Source organism: Tympanuchus pallidicinctus, unplaced genomic scaffold (genome assembly GCF_026119805.1).
Source record: "Tympanuchus pallidicinctus isolate F22 unplaced genomic scaffold, pur_lepc_1.0 scaffold9, whole genome shotgun sequence".
Lineage (NCBI taxonomy): Eukaryota > Metazoa > Chordata > Aves > Galliformes > Phasianidae > Tympanuchus > Tympanuchus pallidicinctus.
This window is the reverse complement of record NW_026294813.1, coordinates 7,435,232-7,458,329: the sequence shown is the minus strand read 5'-3', so window position 1 is coordinate 7,458,329 and position 23,098 is coordinate 7,435,232. Positions and strand designations below refer to the sequence as shown.

The following is a 23,098-nucleotide window of genomic DNA, read 5'->3' as shown; positions in this document are numbered from 1 at the left end:
TGGTAATCACACCCATTGGTCTGGGCTCCATGAATAGTCATTCTGCGTGCTGTCTCTCTCCTCATGCCTACAAAAGTGCTGAGAATGCCAGAAACCAGCCCAACACATGCATACCTTTGTGCAGGCTGGGCTCCTGAGCCATGGGAAGTACATCACTGATTGGTAGACTAGACTTCAAAATGCTTCTATTTCCAAAGCTTTGAAACTTTCTTGGATAGCAAACAGCTGCAATTTTTTTTTTTTTTTTTTTTTTTGTCCTGCATTTGCTATTTTAATTAAGACAAATGCAGAGATATTTAAGTATATTTTATCCTGTTTAATGAAAGTAACCATGGTGCCACTTAACAATTCTCAGTAGTTTAGTAACTTTCAGTAGAATTTGCTTCACAGACCACTTTTATCTTTTACTTTTCATGATTATACAGCTGAAGCATTACATATGGTTTTTACAATACTGAAGATTGCACTTGGTTTGTAAAGTTTTTCTAAATAATCTGAAAAATTTGGGTAACACTCTAACACAGTTTTTATCTAGCACCTTATAGGCATGCTCTCTGCACCTCAGAAACAACTGAGGCAGTCTAGTACCCGCCTTGACAAACTAGGTCCCTATAAATCAGTCACAGTAGCACTATAACAGGAGTGCTGAGGACTGTCTCCTCATACAGGGAGACAGTCAGAAGAAAAGAGTCAAGCTAATTAGTCAAATTTCTGCTTAGAATAGCAGTATTACATTGGTGCCAATGCTGACCTTTGCTTAACACAGATAACTTGTGAAAAAAAAAAAAACATCTGGATCTGGATATGATTAAAAGGATGAAGGAGATAAGAAAAATGAGCCCACAGAAAGAATCATAGGATCAGAAACACCACCAGAAAATCCTGTCTACCTTCCATCACTATACCACTAAAGCAAAGCCTAAAGATGGCTTAATATTAAACAATTATTATTGCGATGAAAATGGGTATTTTCCCATCAACAGCTGAATTTCCAGTGGCTTTTAAAAAACCTTACAAAACAATACAAATAACTCATTACCCATCCCACCCCCCAGGAAAAAAAAATAACAACAACAAACAACATCACTAAGCTCTTTCTTGATAGCATAACGTGATACCATTTGGCTGAATGCAACACTATCTGAAAATATTAAGGAAATCAGGATAGTTAAGTCCACTGTAAGCAATAGAAATTGAAAATAAAGTGGAAAAAAAAATGCAAGATTGATTATCCAAGATAAATGAGGTCTGGGATTTCTCTGATGACTTCTGAGCTATCCCCTCCTTAGTGACCTCTCCTTCACTCTGAATGGAAAGAAGATGAAAAGCAAAATGAATCACAGAATAAGACTGAAGTGATTCTGCCCCCAATGTTTTTGGCTCAAATACACAACCCTGCACTGCAGCCTATTAAATGTTTAGCTTATATTCAAGGAAGAGGCATGAACACAAGATTTCTTCTGAGTGTCATTTTATGCCCGTCCAATTAAAGCATTTCTATGTATCAGTCACTTCCTGCCATGTCTCAAATAAGATGCCTCAGAAAAGCAGATCTTTTTCAGTACTGCAATGGAGGCTGTTACTGACAAAGGTGGTCAAAGTCCCCATATTAAACCACAGATTTCCTTGTGTAAAGTGAAAGTTCCCCAAGACCAGCATAAAGACCAGACCTGAAGAGCAGTATGAATATGTACCTTGAAGTGAAACAATTCATTCTTTATTAGAGCACAGATTTTTTCAGTGCACGAAAATCCATACCAGCCATAAGTTTAGTTCTCCATTATAATCTCTCTCCTTTACCCCTAGTTCTCCATTATAATCTCTCTCCTTTACCCCTAGGTACATGATGGCAGATTTTTCATAAAATGTTATCTGCCTATATTTTCATCCTTCAGCCACTTTTTCACTTCTCTAGGAGGATGTTATTATCCAAGCACCCCTGTTCTTTTCTGTATAATCTAATGAGCAATACTTTACGGGCTGTATATTGATACAGAAATACTGCGTATGTCTGCCGTCACATACACTATCTAGAGAAAAGAAGAAAAGGATACTGCTTATGTTCTTTATATTTAATTGTTTTATGTTTCTCATGACGAAGAACAGAACCAGTGAAGTCAATACACATTGTAAAGGCCTGTTTAAAAACTACTCACCTCATGATCTGTAATAACAGATTATCTGATTAAAGGCTCCTCTAACATAAGTAGATAAATTTATCATGCCTACAGGCATAAATGAGAGCGCATCTGCAAACTTATAATAATGTTTATCTATCGTTCTCTTTTGCAGCTCGATAACATACACTAAAGAAGCGTTTTAATAAATTCATCTGCTTTTTGTACTTCAGGGGAGGGGGAGAGAAAAGGAGAAAATGCAGACATCTCCAGTTTTCATGTAAGCCAACAATTTAAAAGGGGTCTATTACAGTACACTTGGCTCCTTACGGAACTACTCAAGAACCTGTCATATGGCATGCCAAGTTCTTTTAAACTCTCTGAACAGGTTTATTATTACTACTCTACAAAGTCTGCAACAAGTCTTGGCAAACCTACTACTCAACATGAGGAACACTAGACCAGATGTGTTTAGAATCCAAAAGAGCAAAGTTGCCATTTTCCATTTACAAGTCACCTTTAATCTTTTCAGCTAACCTTTAAAATTGTAGTTAGTCCAGGGTCCTGTCTACTTTAGCAAGATAGATAGATGGAAAAGTAATGAGAGAGTTCAGTTGTCAAAATAGCTCTTCTTTGGCTAAACCACTTTTCTATTACGTTAATTAGTCTTTTAGTAAATGTAATAGGAGACAAACTGGAACAACTAAATGCTTCTGAGTAGAAAAAGGGCAGTGCACAGATAAAATGTATTTCACTAAATAATTCACTGCAGCATCATCAGTAGGATGTACGTAAACATGCACGCAAACATCCAGGTTAATTTTGAATAATCTTTCCTTTCCCATCCCCCTTCCCATCTGTCTACAAGAAAACATCTGGAATGACAAAGCTACAATGTTAGAATTGGCCAAGATGTCGCTGATGCTGATGAAATGATCACTTAGAAAGTTCCTAATTTTCAAAAGGTCATATGACACAACATTGCAGTAATATTTATTAAACTCTGTACTTTTAAAAAGTTTCCGGCTTTCAGAACTGAGGTAAAAACAGCTTAGGAAAGAAAATTAAAAACCAAAATTCTGGAACATAATACTGTGGCAAACAACGACAGCCCTAACAAACTCAGGCTGCAAGTAATCAGAATATAAAACGTTTTTCATAAAAAAAAAACATGTTATGTTAATGGCTTGTGGAGTCTTATAGTTTCTCAGAGGTTTATAAAACCAGCTAACACTTGAGCAATGAAAAATACTACAGCATTTCACAAAGTATAAGCAACAATATATTTTAAGATGTACATAGTATTTTACTGAAAAGAAAAAAAATGTTTTCCCATCTGAAATTTTTACAAAGATACTGTTCTCTAAGCAACTCAACAAATCCAATAAGGAAAAGTAATTCCGTACTAAATTATTGAAAACCAGAGATAGGGTACTCTGCTTAATGAAGGTTTATTAAAGAATAAAACCCTGAAATATGTTGTCTTAAGGAATATAAAAAATTATTATGACATTTGGTGGAATTTTTTTATATGTTTTGTTTTGGGTTTTTTTGTTGTTTTTTAAAGTAAGGGGGAAAAATCACACCCATCATTTTATTATTAACTAAGGAAAAGCAAAACACCCTATCAATGAAGAAAAAATGTGCTCAAAATTCTGCGATTATAAAACTCCCAAATTTCAAAGTTTTCACCAACATGCATTTACACTATTTAAGCAAACTTACATTACAAGGAATAATTGTGAAAGTAATTTTGGGTCTCCTGAGGTGGCAGCACATTATCCATGGAGAAAATTTCTGTCTGGCTATGGAACACATGGAATAGATTCCATGTTTGTTCTCACATGCAAGACACTTGCATGGATACTTGAAGGAGATCTTCAAAATACATGCTTCCTCATATTTTCCATGTTACTATTTTGCATCAGAAAAATAATAATTAAGTAACTTAAAAAAAAAAAAAGAAGAAGAAAGAAAAAAACAGAGACAATAATTGTATATTTTGGGAAAAAGCTTATAATAATAATTTCCCAGAAGCAGCTAAGATAACAAAGAACCCAAATTTTGGGTTATTTTCTTGGTACATTTTGGTTTTTGTTTTGTTTTTTTCTTCTAACAGATAGAGATCCTAGAATAGCAGAAGCACCGTGGTTTGACACAGTTCAAGCAGTACAGCTCAGTGTTCATCCATGACTGATGAGCATTTTTAACCTAAGACCCTAGTGACTTTAGATACTTCACCAATACAACCCACTTTCCTGAAAAAACCTTCCAAACTTCCTACTTACTGACAGCGTTTGTGCAAGTGTACTCCGAGAGCACATCCACACAATCTCAGCAATGATGGATTCTAATAGCATGGCAGCATGGGATGTTTGCTATGTAACTGTGTCTCCCACGGTAACCTAATTTCAGCGAGTTATGTAGGTGTTCTATGTTTTCCCCTGTAGAAACAAAAATTAGTTGCTCAAATCTAAATGACCTGATGGAAGTAAGTTGGTATCATACAGTTGGTACTCTCAACAGCTTATGTACACTTATTCTCAGCTAAACGACAAAGATCAGCAGTTGGAGAGGTCATGACTGAGACCTCCCAGGATGATGAAGAAGAGCTGCTAATCATGCCACGCGTTATGCAACTGCTGGGGGGAGTTCAAAAACGAATGCAGATTTCTACAAAGGCCTATGTACAACAGATAGATATCTATATAACTGTAGGGATAAATACTTACCTGTATGCACAGGAACATCAGACAGAGCCAGACACCCTTTTCCTCAGGGGAAATTCAGAGCCATGAGACACTATATGAGTTTTGGTCTACATGACCACCCCACTCCCTCCTATATACCTCAGAGATCAATGAAAGTCAGATTATCCATGTTAGTATTCTGATAACACTATGTCAATGGGGTGAAAGGATAAGCATATAGGAAACAAAAGCTATACTTGCATGGATCTGTGCTTCCTTTGAAAACAAAATTCAGTGATAACAAATTCCTTGGACATAAGACTGTTTTACACAGGAATTTTTCCATTCAGGTCATGCAATAACACCAATCAATAATTAACTTTCTTAACTCTGAAGAACAAACATCCAGTGCACAACATACTGAAAAACTGAGCTATTTCTCCTGAGATGTGATGAAATATACCAAATGACACAGACATCCTCCTATAATTCTTTGTGAACTTAGAGCCAGGACATGTTTGGTTACTGCTTGTCAAGTTAAGTTCACTTTCTCCTTTCAACGAGCAGCTCATACACAAAATATCCTTATTAATTAATGTTATTATTCCATAGCAACTTCCTTTACATTGTCACAACAAAGATCTGTCCATTGTAATGAGGTTACGTAAAATAAGCACCTTCCTTAGTTATATAACACCATCTACAATGGTCTTTACATAAGCTCCTCTAACCAATGCTTTTTTTTTGCTTAATATATGTTTGACAATTAAAAATCTGAAACTTATATTATTAACTGAAACAATTAAAAATACTGAAACACAGTATTTCTACTCTTAAATTTCATGAAGAATTTATAAGCATTATTTTAAAAAAGAAGTTGATAAAGAACATTTAACTGTTTAACAATACTCAACAGACAGTTGATTATAGAAGGACATGTCAGTGCACATATGGCAGGCGGATAAATTATGCACATCTGGATTACTTTTGGCAAGAAACACAGCTAAGTGTCTAAAGCCAAGTTTAGCAATCTGTCACTATCAATATGTGCATTTATTTAAAAGACGTCAAGGATTCAAAGTCATATTTTCTATTTCTTCATAAATGTTCCAGTGCTTCATGAGACGGCAAAGCAGGTGACAAAACACATTGCTTAAATTGCCAAAGGCTGTATAAACAGGGATAATTTTGAACTCACCATGCATATAAGAACAGCCAAATTTTCAAGTCAACTCTATTCTTCATTAGTTTATAGTAAAATCTAGTATACCAACCAGGTCAGCCCAGAAACTTAACTGAAAATTGTTTAAATAAGGTGGCAAGTTCCAAGAATTTTTTTTTTTAATCTCATTATTAGAAAAAATGCAGTTATAAGCTGATTTGTAGCTGTAACTGTTTATTTTTAGCAATAGTTTAATGAGAAATGCCACCTCCTATCTAACTTTTTTGTTAAAAAGACAGACTGATGCATCTTATGCGATCTTGCAGAACACAGAACAAGCATAAAACTGAAAATTGATAACTCATAGATTTTCTGATTTTAAATCTAGCACAAGTAAAAAAAACCAGACAAACTCAATAGATACAGATTAATATGCCACTGGCATCAACTTTTTTTACACAAAATCAAATTAGGTGATTAAAAAGTCAGGGCTATTTTTCTTAAAACAACTGCAAGTATAACCAAAAGGCCTTTGTAAATCTACAGGTATTAAAAAGAAGTAAATTAAAAATTAGATTTTGTGACAAAGAGTCTATTTGCTTATGTATTATTAAAATCATTCTACTCATACTGAAAATGGAGGGTACTAGGGAAAATAGGAGGATAAAATAAATTTTGTCTATAATTTAATAAAATGTACACAAAAATAATTTGTTGGAATTTCAAGACTGCCCATTGCTTAAGAGAAGGTGAAAACCACTTTGGCCAATGTTACTAGATTTTTGCTATAGGAAATTCCATTCAGGTTTAGCTGAATGATCATACTGAAGTCATTCACACTTTTCTTGTGATTTATATTTCCAAGAAGAACAAAACATCATTCTCTCATTCTGTTTCATTTCTACTGGCTAGATGAACAGAGATGCAACATCATGCCTGTCTAAGTAAATTCTTTACTTCGTAAGAAAAAGTCTTCTGTTGTGTCTCTTTAATGCAACACAAATTAACTCCTTCATCTGTCCTTACATTTGTATGTAAATTAATGAACTATAGAAAGCTTTTCATTTATTGTTGTAATAGGTCCTTAAATATATTCATAAGAAATAGAAGTTACTTGAAATGGATTATTGTACTTACATGTCAAATACTTGAACCAAATTAAATATTTGTTATACTGAAATTAAACAATTTTGGAATGCTTTTCTGAACTTAGTCCCCTTGGAATACATTCTACAAAAGCAATCACCACTTAGATTTTATTTCACACACACATAATTTAAAAAAAACATCACAATAATATGTGCTGCATTTTAAAATAAGGAATCAATTCATTATCTTATTGAGCACTGCAATTAAGAATAAGTTTGAACACAGCATGTCAAACACAAGAAAGAGAAACTGGAAGCAAGCAAGAAGATATCATAATCATTTCCCTATCTCAATAGGCAATCTCTTCTCTTTTAGAGGAAAAAAGTATTGCCCTGCAGCAGTCAGGAAAACAGAAGATGTACGGGGCCAAACACACCAGGCTAAAGGAATTCTTGGGAGCCTTTTTCACATGCTCACTTAAGCTGGATTTTTGTTTGTTCCTACTGTTTTCCTGCTGGCTCACTTCTTAGTGGATCACTGTGCACATTTCTCTCAATTAATAATTTTATTGTCTCCAGAACCCCTGTGATTTTCACTCTTCATCACAAGTCCTCAAAGTATACACATGAAATTTTGTACAACTGTTTCCTACTAAAGAAAGAAGTACTTGACAAATTCTCCTGAAAGACATGCACACAAAGATACCTTAAGCAGATTATTAATTGATCTATAAAATATAACTCCTAAAAGTCAAAAGTGGAACAGGTTGCTTACCTGTACAAAATTCTTAAACACCAGAAAGGCTAACCAGCAAGCTTAATAGTGTTACAGGGGAGGTATAATAAAAATCAATAACATAGCATACTCCTATTGGACGCCTGACATTAACTATGTTTCAGACCTAAGGTGAATAGACTGGGAACTTAAAAACTGCACCAGTACTATATTTCAAGCTAAAATCTTTTCAGTAGATTCCAAATAGCCTACACTGCATAAGCAGTTATTTTTTTATTACATAAAATACATTCAGCCTCAATTCCCTTTACACTAGTGTGTAGACACATTTCAATGTCTTGAACATTAAATTCTCCACCAGCAGAGGGGGACCTCCATTGTGATTTTTTTCTTCCAAACCACTCGAAAGAATTCTAAATCCATTAGTTAACTTCAATGCATTATTCTTTAAAACCTTGTAAATAGGATTAATACTTCTATTTCTCATGGAGATTCAAGATGGAAAACTGAAATTGGTTGACTGTCCATTTTGTTTTGATCGCACCAACATCACATGAAGAGAAGCAATTCTTAAGTGACTCCTAAAATTCCAAAATATACCATAACAATTGCACATTAGGCAAACTGTATACACACAGATTTTTCTTCATCACTGTTTTAAATGGCCACCTACTAGCTTGCATCACTCATTGCACCATCACAGTCTTTGGAATTTTATTTTTCTAATAAAAAAATCAGCATTTTTCCTCCAGGTAGAATCACTAGACATAAATTGAAAACTATAATCCTAGAGTATTTACAGGACTTTTTACACAGACAGAAGTGAAGAGCAGAATCAACAAAGCCAACTGTAGACTTGTGCTGAAAGTCTACATCCAAGACAGGAAATAAAACCATATTTTTTAACACATAAATAATTGTAATGACTTCTTCCACTGTAAATGCCATTTATTTATAATCTTAACATCTGAACACTTTGTCTTTATTTGTATTGTCATTCATTTGTATTGTCAAATGAAGCAAGTGACAATATGTTTTTAAGATGAAAAAGAATCACAATATGGTATATTAATTGACAAAAACTTCTTTCTGCAGATAGCACATGCAAAATTAAGACAGAGTGCTTAAGTAATTTTGCAGAATGGTAATGATGTTGGAAACTTCATGCATAGTAGAATGTTTTAAATACAAAGGCTTCTTCATTTACTTTGTAAGACGTCACCCACAATAGGTGCTCTAGATCACTATAATAAAATAGTAGGAGCAGAAACATGAATCTAATGAACTAACTAATGAAAAATACCTTAAACAGATTAAGAGGTTCTTCCTTTTTTTTTTTTTCCTTTCTTTTTAAACAGAGCTACAATTGGAAGTATTCTTAAAACACATCCCAAGTAAAGTTTACTATTTTAAGAGATGAACATTTTAACTGGTAAAATGCTTTTCTCAATGCAAGTTAAGTGTCACAAAAACAAACAAACAAACAAAAAATTTAACCAAACCCCTTTCTAACTTTGCGAAAATATAATCAGTGCTTAACTGTGCCACTACATTGTGCTCAGACAAAACTTTGATCATAAATTCCTTTTCAGAGACCAAAATGAATGACAATGGGAAAGCAGGTTTCTATGGTAGGGCAGCTCTGTTAAAGCTTTCAATAACCATGTCAGCTCCCAAGGGCTTTAATTTGCTTCTGTGGTGGCCTTTGTTTTTATTTTTAAAGAATTCAGTAACTACATGACACAAATATACCTTTTTTTTTTCTTTTTTTTTTCTTTCTTTTTTTTTAGTATTCTTTGGTGAAATTTTAATTGCTCTCAGACATTTGTGAGTAGCACTGATCACTGGAAGGGATTTGCAAGCACCACAGGCAGGTGAGGCTCTGGGTATCTGACAAATACAGAATAGTGACAATTTAAATTCTTATGGGTAGGGAAGCAAGCAAGCACAACTTATTTGCTGCTTTTTAACATTCTAGTTCCCAACTCAGGGCTGGATGTCATCAGATGGCATGCTTTGTCTCCAAAAACTCCTGTTGCTGCAGAACAAGTTTCAGGGAGATAAAAAAAGGGAATTTTCTCTAGTTTGCGTTTTACCTCTTCATCTTTTCCCCCTTGCTGTTTGCCTGTTAAATTTAAGATGAAATTCTTTAGTCTGCAAAGACAAGCAGCAGATTATTACTGCACAACCAAAACAAACCTTGTCTTTTCTAACAATAGCCTGCCAGCCTCAGAGAGACTGCAAGGAACATGTGGCTTGGCGGTTTGAAGACAAAATTTTAGATATTGTGCGTAAATAGTAGCACTTGCCTAGTCCCTAAAATGTTGCACCATAGCACAGTAAATGCTTGCAGGATCCAAAACCTGCTTGCAGCACAGAGTTTAAAGTAGTACAGGACTGTTGGACAGTTTCTGGTATGGATCCATGAGTACCATGAAAAATTATGAGAAACAAAAATTATTTCAGAAATTATTCCCAGTACCTCAAAGCTCCTGAACTGGAACAATATGATGGTGGTATCCATAACTCTTCCCCTGTGGATACAGTACGTGTTCTACTAAAAGTGCAGACACACAGTAAGCCAACTTAAAAATCAGAGAGGATTAAAATAACATAGTATTTTTTTTGAAAGACAACTACTTCTGATAGCCAAGCAGTAGTAGTTTGCTCAATGCAGATAAGACTTCAATTTTCTCATTATCACCAGAAATCAAGACTTTGAGAGCATTTTAAAGTCAGAAAATGGTAAGAATTATAATGACGACCAACTACTCACTTCCATCCCAGCAACAAAACCTGCAAAGAACAGATTTCTCTGCTTCCAATCACTGCACAGAGCAGTTATCTAAGCGAAGTCTGTGGATGCAACAGAATACAGTTTGATAGAGGTTGTGAGACTGACGGTCCAACTGATATCTGTCACTGCTGAAGAGAAAGTGCAGTTGTCCAGAGCGCAGTCAGCTGAAAAAAGCTAAATTTGTGGAATCCTGTGGTGTTTTGCAGGATTTCTGGCAGAGTTTTCCTGCATTTCAATAGAACTACATTGGTTTCTTGCTGAGTCTTTTGTGGACCTCAAGCTGCAAATTCCTTTAATAGGTACAGGATTGACACACTTTTCTGCTCGTAGTACGTTATACCACGCCTCACAAAACTCCCATAAATGTGACTCCTGAAGCGTCATCAATCTAAATTAAGGATGAAGTAACTGATGAAGCAACAATTAAGGCAAAGGAAAAAGAAAAAAAAATATTGGGAATCAGATTTAAGTTTTCTTTTTCATCTCTGGAAAAACAAGGAATTTTATCAAATTTTGCAAACAATTCCACTATGCAAACTAGCTGAGAACACTTTTAATATTAAGCTTAAGTTCTATTTGCACTTAACATTCTGAATATTTATTAACACATATTCTGAATAATATCAAACAGCAGCTATATTCTGACATATTCTGAGTTATAGGAACTTTTTAACGTAGAAATAAAAAAAGAAGATTCAAGTACGTTAATTCAACCAAGCAAAAGAAATCAAAACAACTGAAATTAGCTAAACTGCAAAGAACTTCAAGCCTATAAAATAGAGAAAATTATAGTTTTCACCAGGAATACCAAAAGAATAACCAATTCAGCATGGACGTTAGAATATATGTAAAAAAATGTTATAGTAGGAATAGTATTTCTGCACTACTCTACACAATAAGTGGATAAACGAGATAGTTTTCAAACTAAAACACGGTAAATTTTAAGTAATCAAAGTAATATATTACCTCAACATTCCAGTACAAACATTTTGTGGACTTAAATTATTATTATATTATGGAATACTTCTATCTCATCACTGAGTTAAAGCGGAAAAGTAATCACACAAAGAGAATGTGAAGTCACCATGAATCTAAAAACTACACAAATCTCAGAAAGACAGCTGTTCTGGATCAGACACCCATACTAATAAGACAACAAAATTTGCTCTACTTATTTAAATGGATAAAGGATGTAATTTTTCATATATTTATTATTATTTATATTATTTATATTATTTATATTATTTATATTATTTTATTATATTTTATATTATATTTGTACTTTTCACAACAGAGAAGCTGAAATAATGATGAAAAGGATTATTAGACAACTACTGTATTCATTTATTCTGGAATGACTGGAAAACTTCTCCAGTCAGTGGAAACAATACCATGAGTGTAGCAGTAATGTAAGCACACTGCAGGATTCCTAGTGATCACAGTTTGTAAGATTGATACCACGCTTTCTTAATTTTAGTATGGTCAAGGTCTATGTGCGTAAGAGCACTGTAACATTGACTGAATCAGTCAACATTCTCTAGTAAGAGAGAAAAATTGAAATACTTAGTGAGAATACTGGTGATAGCATCAGTACAGGTTGGGGTTGACCTGCTGGAAAGAACTTGGAGCTCTGGTAGACAAGACAACCACGAACCATAGGAAATTGGTATCCTCTTCTGCATGAGGAAAAGCTTTGCTAGCAGCTTGAAGGAGGTAATCTTCTCCTTCAACTCAGGCCTGGTGAGGCCTCATCTCGAAAACTTTGTCCACGTCTAGACTCCCCAGTACCAGAGAAACCTGAGAGAATCCAGTGGAAGCCTACAAAGACGATGAAGGGGCTGGAACACACCTTCTTTGAGGAAGTACTGAGAGAGCTGGATCATTTTAGCCTTGAAAAGAGAAGACTGTGAAGGGATCTCTTCAGTTTATTCAAATATGTTAAGGACTGGGATCAGGTTCTATCATGTGATGCACAGTGACAGAATAAGAGGCAGCAGGCTCAAAGTGAAACACAGGAAGTTCCATCTCAACATGAATCAGAAATTCCTTATTTTGAGAGAGGTAGAGCATGGGAACAAGCTGTCCAGAGAGACTGTGGAACCCCCGCCTTGGAAAAGCTACCTCAACATGGTCCTGGGCACCTTGCTCTTAGCGTCCCTGCTTGAGCAAAAGTTGGACCAAATGGACTCAGAAGTCCCTTCCAACATCAGCTATTCCACATGGGAGAGAACAGCAGTTTTGCTGGTCTGTCAAGCTCTTAATTCCTCTTTTAAATCGAAACTTTCATGGGCATCACCACTAACTGGATGGGTTTGCAGATGACATTCTGCCTATGTTTAAAATTTCTGTAAAATTAATATCAGAAAGTTTTCTTATTTTAAAGATGACAAGCTGGTAACTACAGCAAAAGACTAGCTTGTTCAAATTATTTTTTTTAACTTAAACAGTGGTGTGTAAGCAGCAGCAGCAAGACGCATGGAAAGATCCAGACAGTCTTCTGCCTATAAGCAGTGCAGAAGTGCCCAGTTCACAGATGCAAAGCCAGCAGTCTCCTGTATGCAAGTTTATAATTGCAGAATCATTCAAATTCCGTTTTTCGTGTTTCAGAAGAAAAAAATGGGAGGAAAGAACATAAATGAAATTATGAGATTGAACTTTCTTAAGAAAGATCGTTTTGTATCAATAGGCTAGACTTTTGGTCTCTCCTCAGCCATGGTTCTTCCTAGCACAGTCCAGTTCCTTCTCTTTCATTATGTTTTTTTTTTTTTTTTTCCCTCCAAGCCCTCTCTTCCTGTCTTGTCTTCCAAAACAGTATTTAAGTGTACTCCCTCTCACAGTCAGGCATTCTTTCCAACAGGGTGCCTCACTGCCAAGACTAGACTTTTAAGCAATCTTACGGCTGGGTTCTACCAAAAATGGACGTGACACTACCCTTTGAACACTGATAACTTCTGTAGTTCCTGCACAGGGGTCAAAGACTTAACGATCTCTTGTAAGCCTCCAAACATTAGCCAATTCCTATGCCTTATTGCCTATAACATCAGACCCCATAAGCTTCAGATACCAGCAGCCATCTTCCCAAGCCAACACTCTGCCAATTAAAAAGCAAATATGTAACAACACAAAAACTAAATTCTGTTTTCCTAATTTAAAAAAAAAACAGTGCATTACTCCATAAACATTCCTTTTACACTACAAGCAAGTGAAAGGTGACTAGCAAAGGCACAAGACTTTTTAAATTCCTGGAGAGTTTGGAAGGAATGTGCTTGTCAGAAACTGCTGGCAAGCACAATTCCTAAAACAGAAGGCAATGGGATATCCAAGCGTGCATTTTTGCTTCTTTTCCCAGACACAGTATTACCACCTCACCTTCTTTATTTATGCAGGAGAAGTGTGGCATTACTGAAATCATTCTCTTAGTTAAGATCTTTTCCTATTGCACAGAAAGAATGACTTACAAAAAGAGAATTAGATAAACACATCTGGGGAGCATTTTCAGCTCATTTTACAGTTACAGAAAACTGAATTTTCAGAGTCCACTCACATAGGAAGACATTTATTTTTTATGTAAATATTAGCTACTGTATTCCCAGTTTCGACCAGTTTTGGAGGTATAATTCTCAAAAAAATTTCCTGGAGGCATGAAAAATGACTGAAGAGAAATGCAAGAAGGCATACATTCCTTTTAGCAATAATTAAAAACATCTTTTTAGGAAAAGAGCCCCTACATTTTTATAATCTGTTTCTGTTTTTTTGCTAAACATTCGTGGTTGCATCCTTTACATGATGCAGATTAAATCATAATATTCACGCCAAAAAGGTATTTTACAGCACATAATTTGCAGGAACTAAAAGTTATCCTGCAGGAAATTATAATGTTTTGTTGCATGTCATATATCACCACATACAGATAAACGCCAGAAATTTCTATGTTGCCATTTAGTACCTGTATCAAAAGCCAAACAACCGTATCTTAAAAGAAATGTTTTTCTTGAAATGAAATTGGAAGAAAAAAATACCAAAAAAAAATTGTAATTGGCCATGATGTCTCTTACTTGTGAAGAGTCTTTCTGCACAAAACAACAACATCACTGTCACAGACTATTTCAAAAATATTTTTGTAAATTACTTTAAAAGTTTATGGAAGAAAATAATTGACATGGGAGCAATTTTTATTTTTTTTTTTTTTTTTTTTTTTAAGAATTTCCAGAAACCAAGCCTCAAAACCTACTCATGTTTTCAAGAACAAGAATAAATGAGAATTATTAATGCTCTTCAAATGAGGTAATACGTGCTCTTTCACTGCCTGTGATTGGCAGTATCTTGGATAGAGTTTTACTTATAAGCTAATTTGAAATGATGTTCTTGTGTCGCAATTCCTAAATAAAATTTTCAAAAATCAGTCCAGTAAGATGATGTTAGCTACTTCTCAGTGACTGAACACTTTGTAATAAGCAGATTGGTTGGCAAAGATGACTTAATTCAGACACACAGAGTAAGTGAATAATTAAATCGAACGGAAGAGCTAATAAAGAGTGTACAGACGTGGCGTAGACAATGTTATTTAGAGAACGGAAAAAGTGAGTGGGAAGAGAATAGTTGTAAATTTTCAATATTCTGATTTATTAAAGGTTCCCCCATCATTTTCTGCCCTAATAAGTTTCCATGACTAACATGACCTGAAGCCACAGAAAAAGCTAGTCAAGTGCACTTTCCTAGACTATACCTCTACCAAGATGCAGCAACTGGTTAAAATAACCAATTAAGTGGAAATATATTTTGCTAAAATTCTTTCATTCTAGTTTATAAAAATCTCTGAGCTACAGTAAAAACACTGTTTCAAAACAAATTTTTTCTAAATCAAAATTCTAATCTTAAGCAATTTTACAATGCAGGAAAAACTGGACTAACTCACTGAGAAAGTTATTTAGAAATGCAGCATCATAGACAAAAAAATGTATTTCATTTCCCACATTCAAGTTCAGTTTATAAAGGATGAAGAAGTACAACATGTTCACTGCTAACAAAAAAGGAGCAAAATAAACTAAAAATAATCTGTCACCACATATTAATTCACTGCAAGTAAAAATAGATAATATTCAGCATGATGAGCCCAACACCCTGTTGTTTTCTGTTCCTTTTAAACAAGTAAAGACACTCCCCTAATGTCAACAAAATCATCTGAATGATGAAGGAGAGCACAGCTCCTGAAGTGAGATAATAATTTTCTGCATGTTAGTCAGCTCTCCTTAAACACTGAATTTTGTATATTTACTAGTTATGGTAAGACTCAGACAGTTCAAACAAGAACAGTCCCCACAGCACAGTCTAACAGTTAACACAGTTGTATGCCAATTGTGGAAAACTGATTTTTGACGGCCAGCAGGAGTAAGAATCAATTAGTGAAACTTCTGGTAGCAGACGGAAAAAAAGTACCTTACCACTAAGACCACCCATTTGTTTTATTATCTGCTGCTCCAATGCACAATGATAATATAGCTAAAAGGCTGCATTTTGATTTTTACTAAGGCTGGCCAGATTAGAAAAAGAAACGACAAGAGTTTGCTATGAGTTAAAGGCTATCAATAGAGCAGTGTAAAAGGATATTCCGTATGATAGCTGTACCCTGCAAACCATGGAGATCCAGGCCTTTGCCAATTAAGCAAATAAAACAAAAGGGCTAATACAAATTCAGAAATACAAAGTAAGTTCCAACTTTCTCTTTTTAAAGTGGCAAAGTAATCATGAGAAAATTAAAAATATTGAAAATATATTAAAAATATAAAAATAGCCAAAGAAAATGAAGCATATCAGTCTGTCTTAAGGACAGGCTGTCAAGGCCAACTCAAACATCAGGAAATCCACAACATTTACTACCAGGAGAAATGATGCTTCAGAATATAATAAAGACAATGGAATGTATTGGTCTCTGCATTATTAAATGCTTATTTAAGATAAATCTGTATTAATTTAATGACTAAAGACATAAAGATTAGTATTTAATGTTTGCTCCAAGAGAAATAAGAAATCATATTAAAAAAGAATTCTAATACACTGCAGAGGACTAGAAATCTAGATTTCTGAGCAGCTGGCACGAGAATAGTCCTCTTTTAAATATCCGTTCATATGTGTGTGTGCGTACATATATGGGTATACACATACTTAAATATACACTTAATACACAAAAAATATAAATTTAATACACAAAAATAAATTCAAATAAAAATTGTATATCATACAAACACGCACATGCATACTCTTCACTGATCTTAAAATAAGCAGCACGGGCACATAATTAAGGGGTCCCCAGGGCTCATAAAGAAAGTGCAACGACCTTGTTAGTGTTTGGCCTTTCTTTCGCACTCAGTCTCATTGTAAAACAGTCAACCATGAAAGTACTTTAAAAAGCTGGTTTTCTTTTTATATTTACAGCACGATTTCATAATGTACCTTTCATGTTTTAGAGAAGCTGGTACTCCTCTGTATCTTCCCGGCAAATTCAACAAGAACCACAAACTTTCTAATTTACAACTTTCAGAAATCTGAATGCTTTGAATACTGGGATTTTCAACTTTGCAATTTAATGACAACCCTGCCTTTGGCCTTTCCTGACCTGTTGTGAAGTAAATCAGGCACACTAATGTGGGCTAACAAGTCTTTTTCACACTGTTCGATCACCCTGCATCTTTTTTCTCCGCAGACACCGCCTCTCTCCCACTCTCTGTCTAGCCATCCTCCCTCAAAGCAAACAAAATGGTCACTGTAACCCTGCATTACTGCTCATTAGATCACAGGTTAGTCAAGTGGAACTGCCCGAGGTTCCCAAAGGAGAGCTATACTTCAAAAATCTGTCCATGTCAAATGAAGAAAAAACCGCTGAGCGTGGGGTCACCCAGATCAATGATCAAAAGAGACTGAGAATAGTGGAGGGAAAAAAAGAAGAGAAAAAAAAAAACAAACCTTTTTTGTTAAAAAAAAAAAAAAAACAGAAATCAGCCTTCTGTATAATAAATCAGAATACAAAGATGCTAAGCTTCCCCCCCCCCCTTAACAACATTCCATTTTTGCTTTAAAATGGAATACTTTTTTCAAGTTTTCCTAAAAATAAGATTACTTCTGAGTGTTAGGACTGCAATTTCAAGGAAAGCCAAAATTGTCTTAACAAGATTAGCAAAAGAAATAATTGTTGAAAATCATAGGGATTTTCTCTCCATTACATAAATATTTAATTATTCAAAAATTGCAACTGAAAATGATTTTAATTGCAGTTTTTGAATTTCAGTTCTGATTTCAGTTTAAATCCATTACGCACTCTGAAATTCATGGGAAATGATTTAGCTAGTACATCAACAGAAAAAGCAGTCAACCAGTTACGTAGTTTGAACTCTTCTAGTACGACAGAGGTGCGTGCAGGCACGTGCAATACTTGAGAAATGTGAAGCATGATTTCTATAGACTGTGCTCCTTCTTTGAAAAGATATAGGAATTACCAAAAGATAGCTAACAAAAACACAGAAAAGTACAAAGCCAAAAAGCTTTTCTTCCAACAAAATAACAATTTCACCACAAGCGATGAATTTGGATACACGGAATTGATGAAATTACTCAGAGAGGTCTGCCTATAAAAGTTCTGTGCACATACAAGTTTTTGGAAGTATCACTGAGTAACACTGAGGTAATGGCCTTCACAAGAAAAGCTCAGTGACTAAATCAATGATTTTAAAAGTTTCCTAGATGCCTTACAGCTCACATTAATACCTCAACAAGGAACTCCAACTGCACTTTTAGAAAGATCTGCAAATTCGTACACTGAGGTTTCAGTTTGAAGACAATTTCTGATCCTTGCCACTTTGTATCTGAGCAGAATTTGAACAAAGACAACAGAATACACTAGAAAAGCAAAGACATTAAGAAGTTAATGCACTGCCATGGACCATTCCATGCACTGTTAACACTCTATTTTCCTACAAAGCAGGGGGGAAAAAAAAGAATGTTCTTTTCAAATTGAAATACACTAACAAGTTTTCAAGCAAAAATAATTCCATCGAGTATGTTTTTTAATGTTTTCTAATTTGTCTGGATGACCTCTCAGTAGTAATTTTCTGTACTAATTCAAAATTGTTGAACCACTGAAATAAGGGGATGGTAGAACAGTTTCCTCTTTTTGAGAGAAATACCATTATGCATTAGATAGATTCTGAAGAAATAATGAACGCTGTTCTAAACATACATAACTGCAGAAGAAAGCCTTGAACGAAAAGCAAAAACTTCATTCTCAGCCTCCTTGATCACTGGGAAACTTCACCACTTCCAAACGAGCTGAACTCCCTTCCGTTATTCTTTTCTGCCTCATCCCTCGATTACTCTCTACTCTTTTATGTTACTGCCCCATAAGTCTGGGGGAATGGCAGGGAGGGAAGTGTACAAGTTTTGTCACTGATCCATTTCTGCTCTCCTGCTACCATTTATCCCTGTATTATTCCATTTTCAAAAGCCACAACACTCAAGCTTTCAACCAGACAACAATCTTCGATTTCAGCTTCCATGACACCCAGTTTCTCTCACATCCCACTCCTGTTAGTGAATTCTTTATTCAGTGAAACAGGCTGCCTGGAGAAGCTGTGGATGCCCCATCCCTGGAGACATTCAAGGCCAGACTGAATGGAATCTTGGGCAACCTGGTCTAGTGAATATGGCACAGGTTTAGAATTAGATGCTCTTCCAAGACAAGTCATTCACTGATTCCATGATCTTCAGAAATGCTGAGTGTTAAAAGGCAGCTGAAGAATCCCATAACCAGACTGAACTCTGGTCATCTTTTGCATGAAGCAAGTTTAAGAAATCTTTTGTTTATATTATTTCCACGAGTGCTTTTTAACTGTTGGCAGTTATGAACAATCTTAACCTATGTTGCCTCACACTGCAGATACTTTTTTTTTTCAAGCATGAACTAAATTCCAATTTTAACTATCTATGTGAATATGAAATGGATAGATTTTCTCTATTCAGCTATTCCTCAGCCTCCTTTCTGAAATGACCATAAACAATGCTCTTCATGAACTTCCATGAAGTACAAATACCTAATTCCTATGGAATGCAGTGAGAAAATTCATATCATAGAGTTCATTCCCACTCGAATACAATGATAATTATGTGATCATAATCAACATCATTTTATTTATTAATTTCTACTGCCATGATCACCAAATACAAATAATACAGAAAAGTTTATGCAGAGTGATCAGCCAGACTCTTACATTGGTGAATAGAAGAATCATCACTTCAGCACTAAAAAGGCATTGTTACTTTTGCATTTTTTTTAAAAATCATCTTTTCAGAAGCAGCAGCTCACATTCTAGTGCTCAAAAATTCATTCCACTAAAATTGCAAGAAGGATGTCCAAAAGGAAAATACATCCTAAACCACTTATACAATCACAGATTCTTCATAAACTTGACCCAATGCATTACTAAATACTTTCCCATCTTTTTCATCTGATCAGGATACATTTTTTATTTTTATTTTTATTTTTATAAAAATTATAGAGTTCTATTTGGAAAGCATTTGTATAGCCACTAGCTTATTCTTTTTGAACTTGTCATTTATTCTAAAGCAAATGCATCTTCTTTTGTTCATTCAAAATGTCTCAAGTAATAATTACATTTCTGAGCAATCAGGAACTCCTCTGAAGAGTAGTTTCATAGACTTAAAGGCCCAGAAGTATCATGTGGTCAGATTTGTATCCATGGGGCTTCAGGTTTTCATTCAGTAATTGTTGACTAAAGCTCAGCAACTTTTGACCAAACAAGAAGTGTTTCAGAAGCCTGTTCTCCTCTGCTCCTGTAGTTTTTAATGCATACCACATAAGCATTCATAAATATACAATATTTATTAAAAATATTTATTAAAAAATGAACAGTTTTTTATATCTGAAAGCATTTGAACATTTCTATAACCACTGCTTTTCTTCCTGTACAGACTATGCCATGCTCTAGTTTCATTCAATTTTTAGTTTTGCAAGTAAAATTTCTTCCCTTTGAATTATGTTTTATTTTGTCCTGGCAAGAAAGATTTAAAAGAAAGTTCATTTTTCTAGGTCCACAGTGAAAATAAATGCTTTTGTCCTACATTTTTCTCAGCCACATTAGAAGTACTTACACACTTCAAACCCTTCACTAAGGAACAGGGAAAAATGATTTCCTAGAATTTCCTGGGTAACCTTCTATCACTGAGGTTCATTCACTCTAGCAGGGTCAGCAAAGAAGTCAGACAAGATAGCCAGTAGGGGGAAAGGTCAAACTCTCACTGAGTTTATATGTGCTGAGTTATAGTTAAAATTACACACTATTTTTCTGCAACAGTACCACTTCCAGGAATGCTCCCATTCATTCTCACCTTTCTTCTGCTCCTTACCTGTGCTTCTACACTCATCCAAATGCCTTGTGATCTGATTTTGTCCAGAAAGAGGACCAGAAGGAAGAAGAACAGTAAGTTTTATGCCCAAACTAGTTCATCATGTGGCCACAATTCCTTACAATTTCTTACTTTCTTCTTTCCTCTCATGCCAGTGACTCAAAGGTAACAAACACAGCTTATTCCAAATTTGAAATTTTTAATTTAAATTTGTTTAAAAGGTCACTTTCGTATTTTGCAGCCGTAAATACTTACTATCCAATTTGCTATTAGTATAATTATTCTAACAGTGCAACACTGAAGGACCTTTTAAATATATACATTGGATGCAGACTTGTAACACTATGAAATTGTTTTGCTATTCACATCCAACTAGGACTCTACTTACAGATTATTTCACTTGCTGTAGATTATTTTCTTTTTAATTGCATTATATTTTATTTATATTACTCTATTTTAGGATCTTTTAATATCTAAATCCTCCAGCAGCTCTGAAGAAGTTCTTCAATCAGAAAGGGATTTCCTAAGAGATGTGTATATAACAATCATTTCAGCATTCTTCTAAACATGGCAAAACTAATATTTCTTAAACGTCAATTTAATAATCCTTCTCTCCTGCAAATGTGCTCACAACTGAAGCCTGACAAATAACTCCACAGTTCTCACATAGGCCACAGTTGTGAAGGAAGCAGCCAATACTCAAAATAGCAGAGCCCAGTTCCAAAACAATCTTTAAATATCAGGGGATACACCTTGGACGAGGAGTAGTATTTGCTGTGAAGGGATTGCAAATATTAAGGTCATTAAGGTCACTATGATGTCAAAACAGGGTAGGAATCCATATTTTGGCTATTTGCTGCAGTAATTTGAAGACAAATTACTTCACAAATTGTTTCTTGACGAACCAAAAATCTGCCCCCAATTTAACTTTGCTGTAGACGTCCCTGTCATTAAGTACACAGATTTGCAACAGCTGGTGTTTAAGAATTTATCTAGGTGAACTATTTCACAAGGTTTAAGCAGGGCAAGAAAAGGGCTGACTGCAGCCAGTACTTCCATTTTCATTCTTGGCTTAAGGCTAAGTTTTTGCATTACCTGCTGCTGGAGGGCACAGAGATACTGCATGCTCTCTGAAGCTTAACCTCTTAACACTGTACTGCTCAATGCTGTTTTCAGATTGTTAGTAATGACACATATAATAATATCCACACATCAGTAAGTTGAAAGGTTTACCAAGCAATCTATTTTTGCTTAAGTAGCAGAAAATACAAGACATAAACTATGGCAAAATAGCATGAAGAACGATTTCTGTCATGCAAAATAAAAAGAAACAATTGAATCTTCGAATTAAGCCTATTGTGCAGCTAGCTTGGATCATAAAGCATTAAGACCAGAAAGAGCAGTTTTGACAGATCTCCATCTCTCCCTCATGAGCATGAACCCCCACCGATCCTATCAAAGCTGGATGTTCTCATTCAACAATTATTTAGCTTTAAGACATTAAGAGAAGTAGAAGATATTTATTTACACAATAATTTCCAAACAAGGGAGAGGAAAATTGCAGTGTAATAGATTCTGGTCCCTACTTCACTAAGGTGGTTCTTTTAGCAAGAAGAGTCACTCTCCAATTTTCTCTTAGCAGAAAATGACATTGGACAGCATTCACAACTCAAAACCCAAACGCCTAAATTATTCCCAAATAGATAAAAACACCACAATCCATATAATGAAGAAATTTTGCTTTGAAAACACTATTCGTAAGTCAAAGACATTTTTAATCATGCTCTGATGAAGAAAAAGAGAAAATTGAGATAGACTTTTCTCTGGAGTATGACAAACTAAATTACAGATTGAAAGTAAGACCTTGTTTGCAAGAGATAAAAAGCACTTGCGAGTGGCTCACTACATAATATCTTTATGCATTTCTTTTTTCCTGAAAATGATATTTAGAAAGATAACAATCTTAAAATAGATTGAGAAGAGTTTTGGTTCATGACTGTGATTCTCTATATTTAAAGTCCTACATTTACAGTCTACATTTAAAAGTCCTAGCATTACTAAAAAAAGGGGATTTAGAAAATACCTTCAATGATAT

The 23,098-nt window shown here is 34.8% G+C and overlaps 1 protein-coding gene across 6 annotated transcripts in view; it reads right to left on the bottom strand.

The window, feature by feature from the left end:
* Positions 1 to 23,098, bottom strand: part of ARL15 (ADP ribosylation factor like GTPase 15) — a 231,155-nt gene that overhangs the window by 100,951 nt on the left and 107,106 nt on the right. The window contains exon 7 of one of the 6 annotated variants that reach the window (XM_052670239.1): positions 19,748 to 20,430. The exons of the other annotated variants lie outside the window; for them this stretch is intronic. Within the exon in view, the coding sequence (XP_052526199.1) occupies positions 20,407 to 20,430 (24 nt within the window). The 3' untranslated portion in view covers positions 19,748 to 20,406. Of the gene's footprint in view, positions 1 to 19,747; positions 20,431 to 23,098 lie in introns of those variants that run through there. 6 annotated transcript variants of the gene reach the window in all.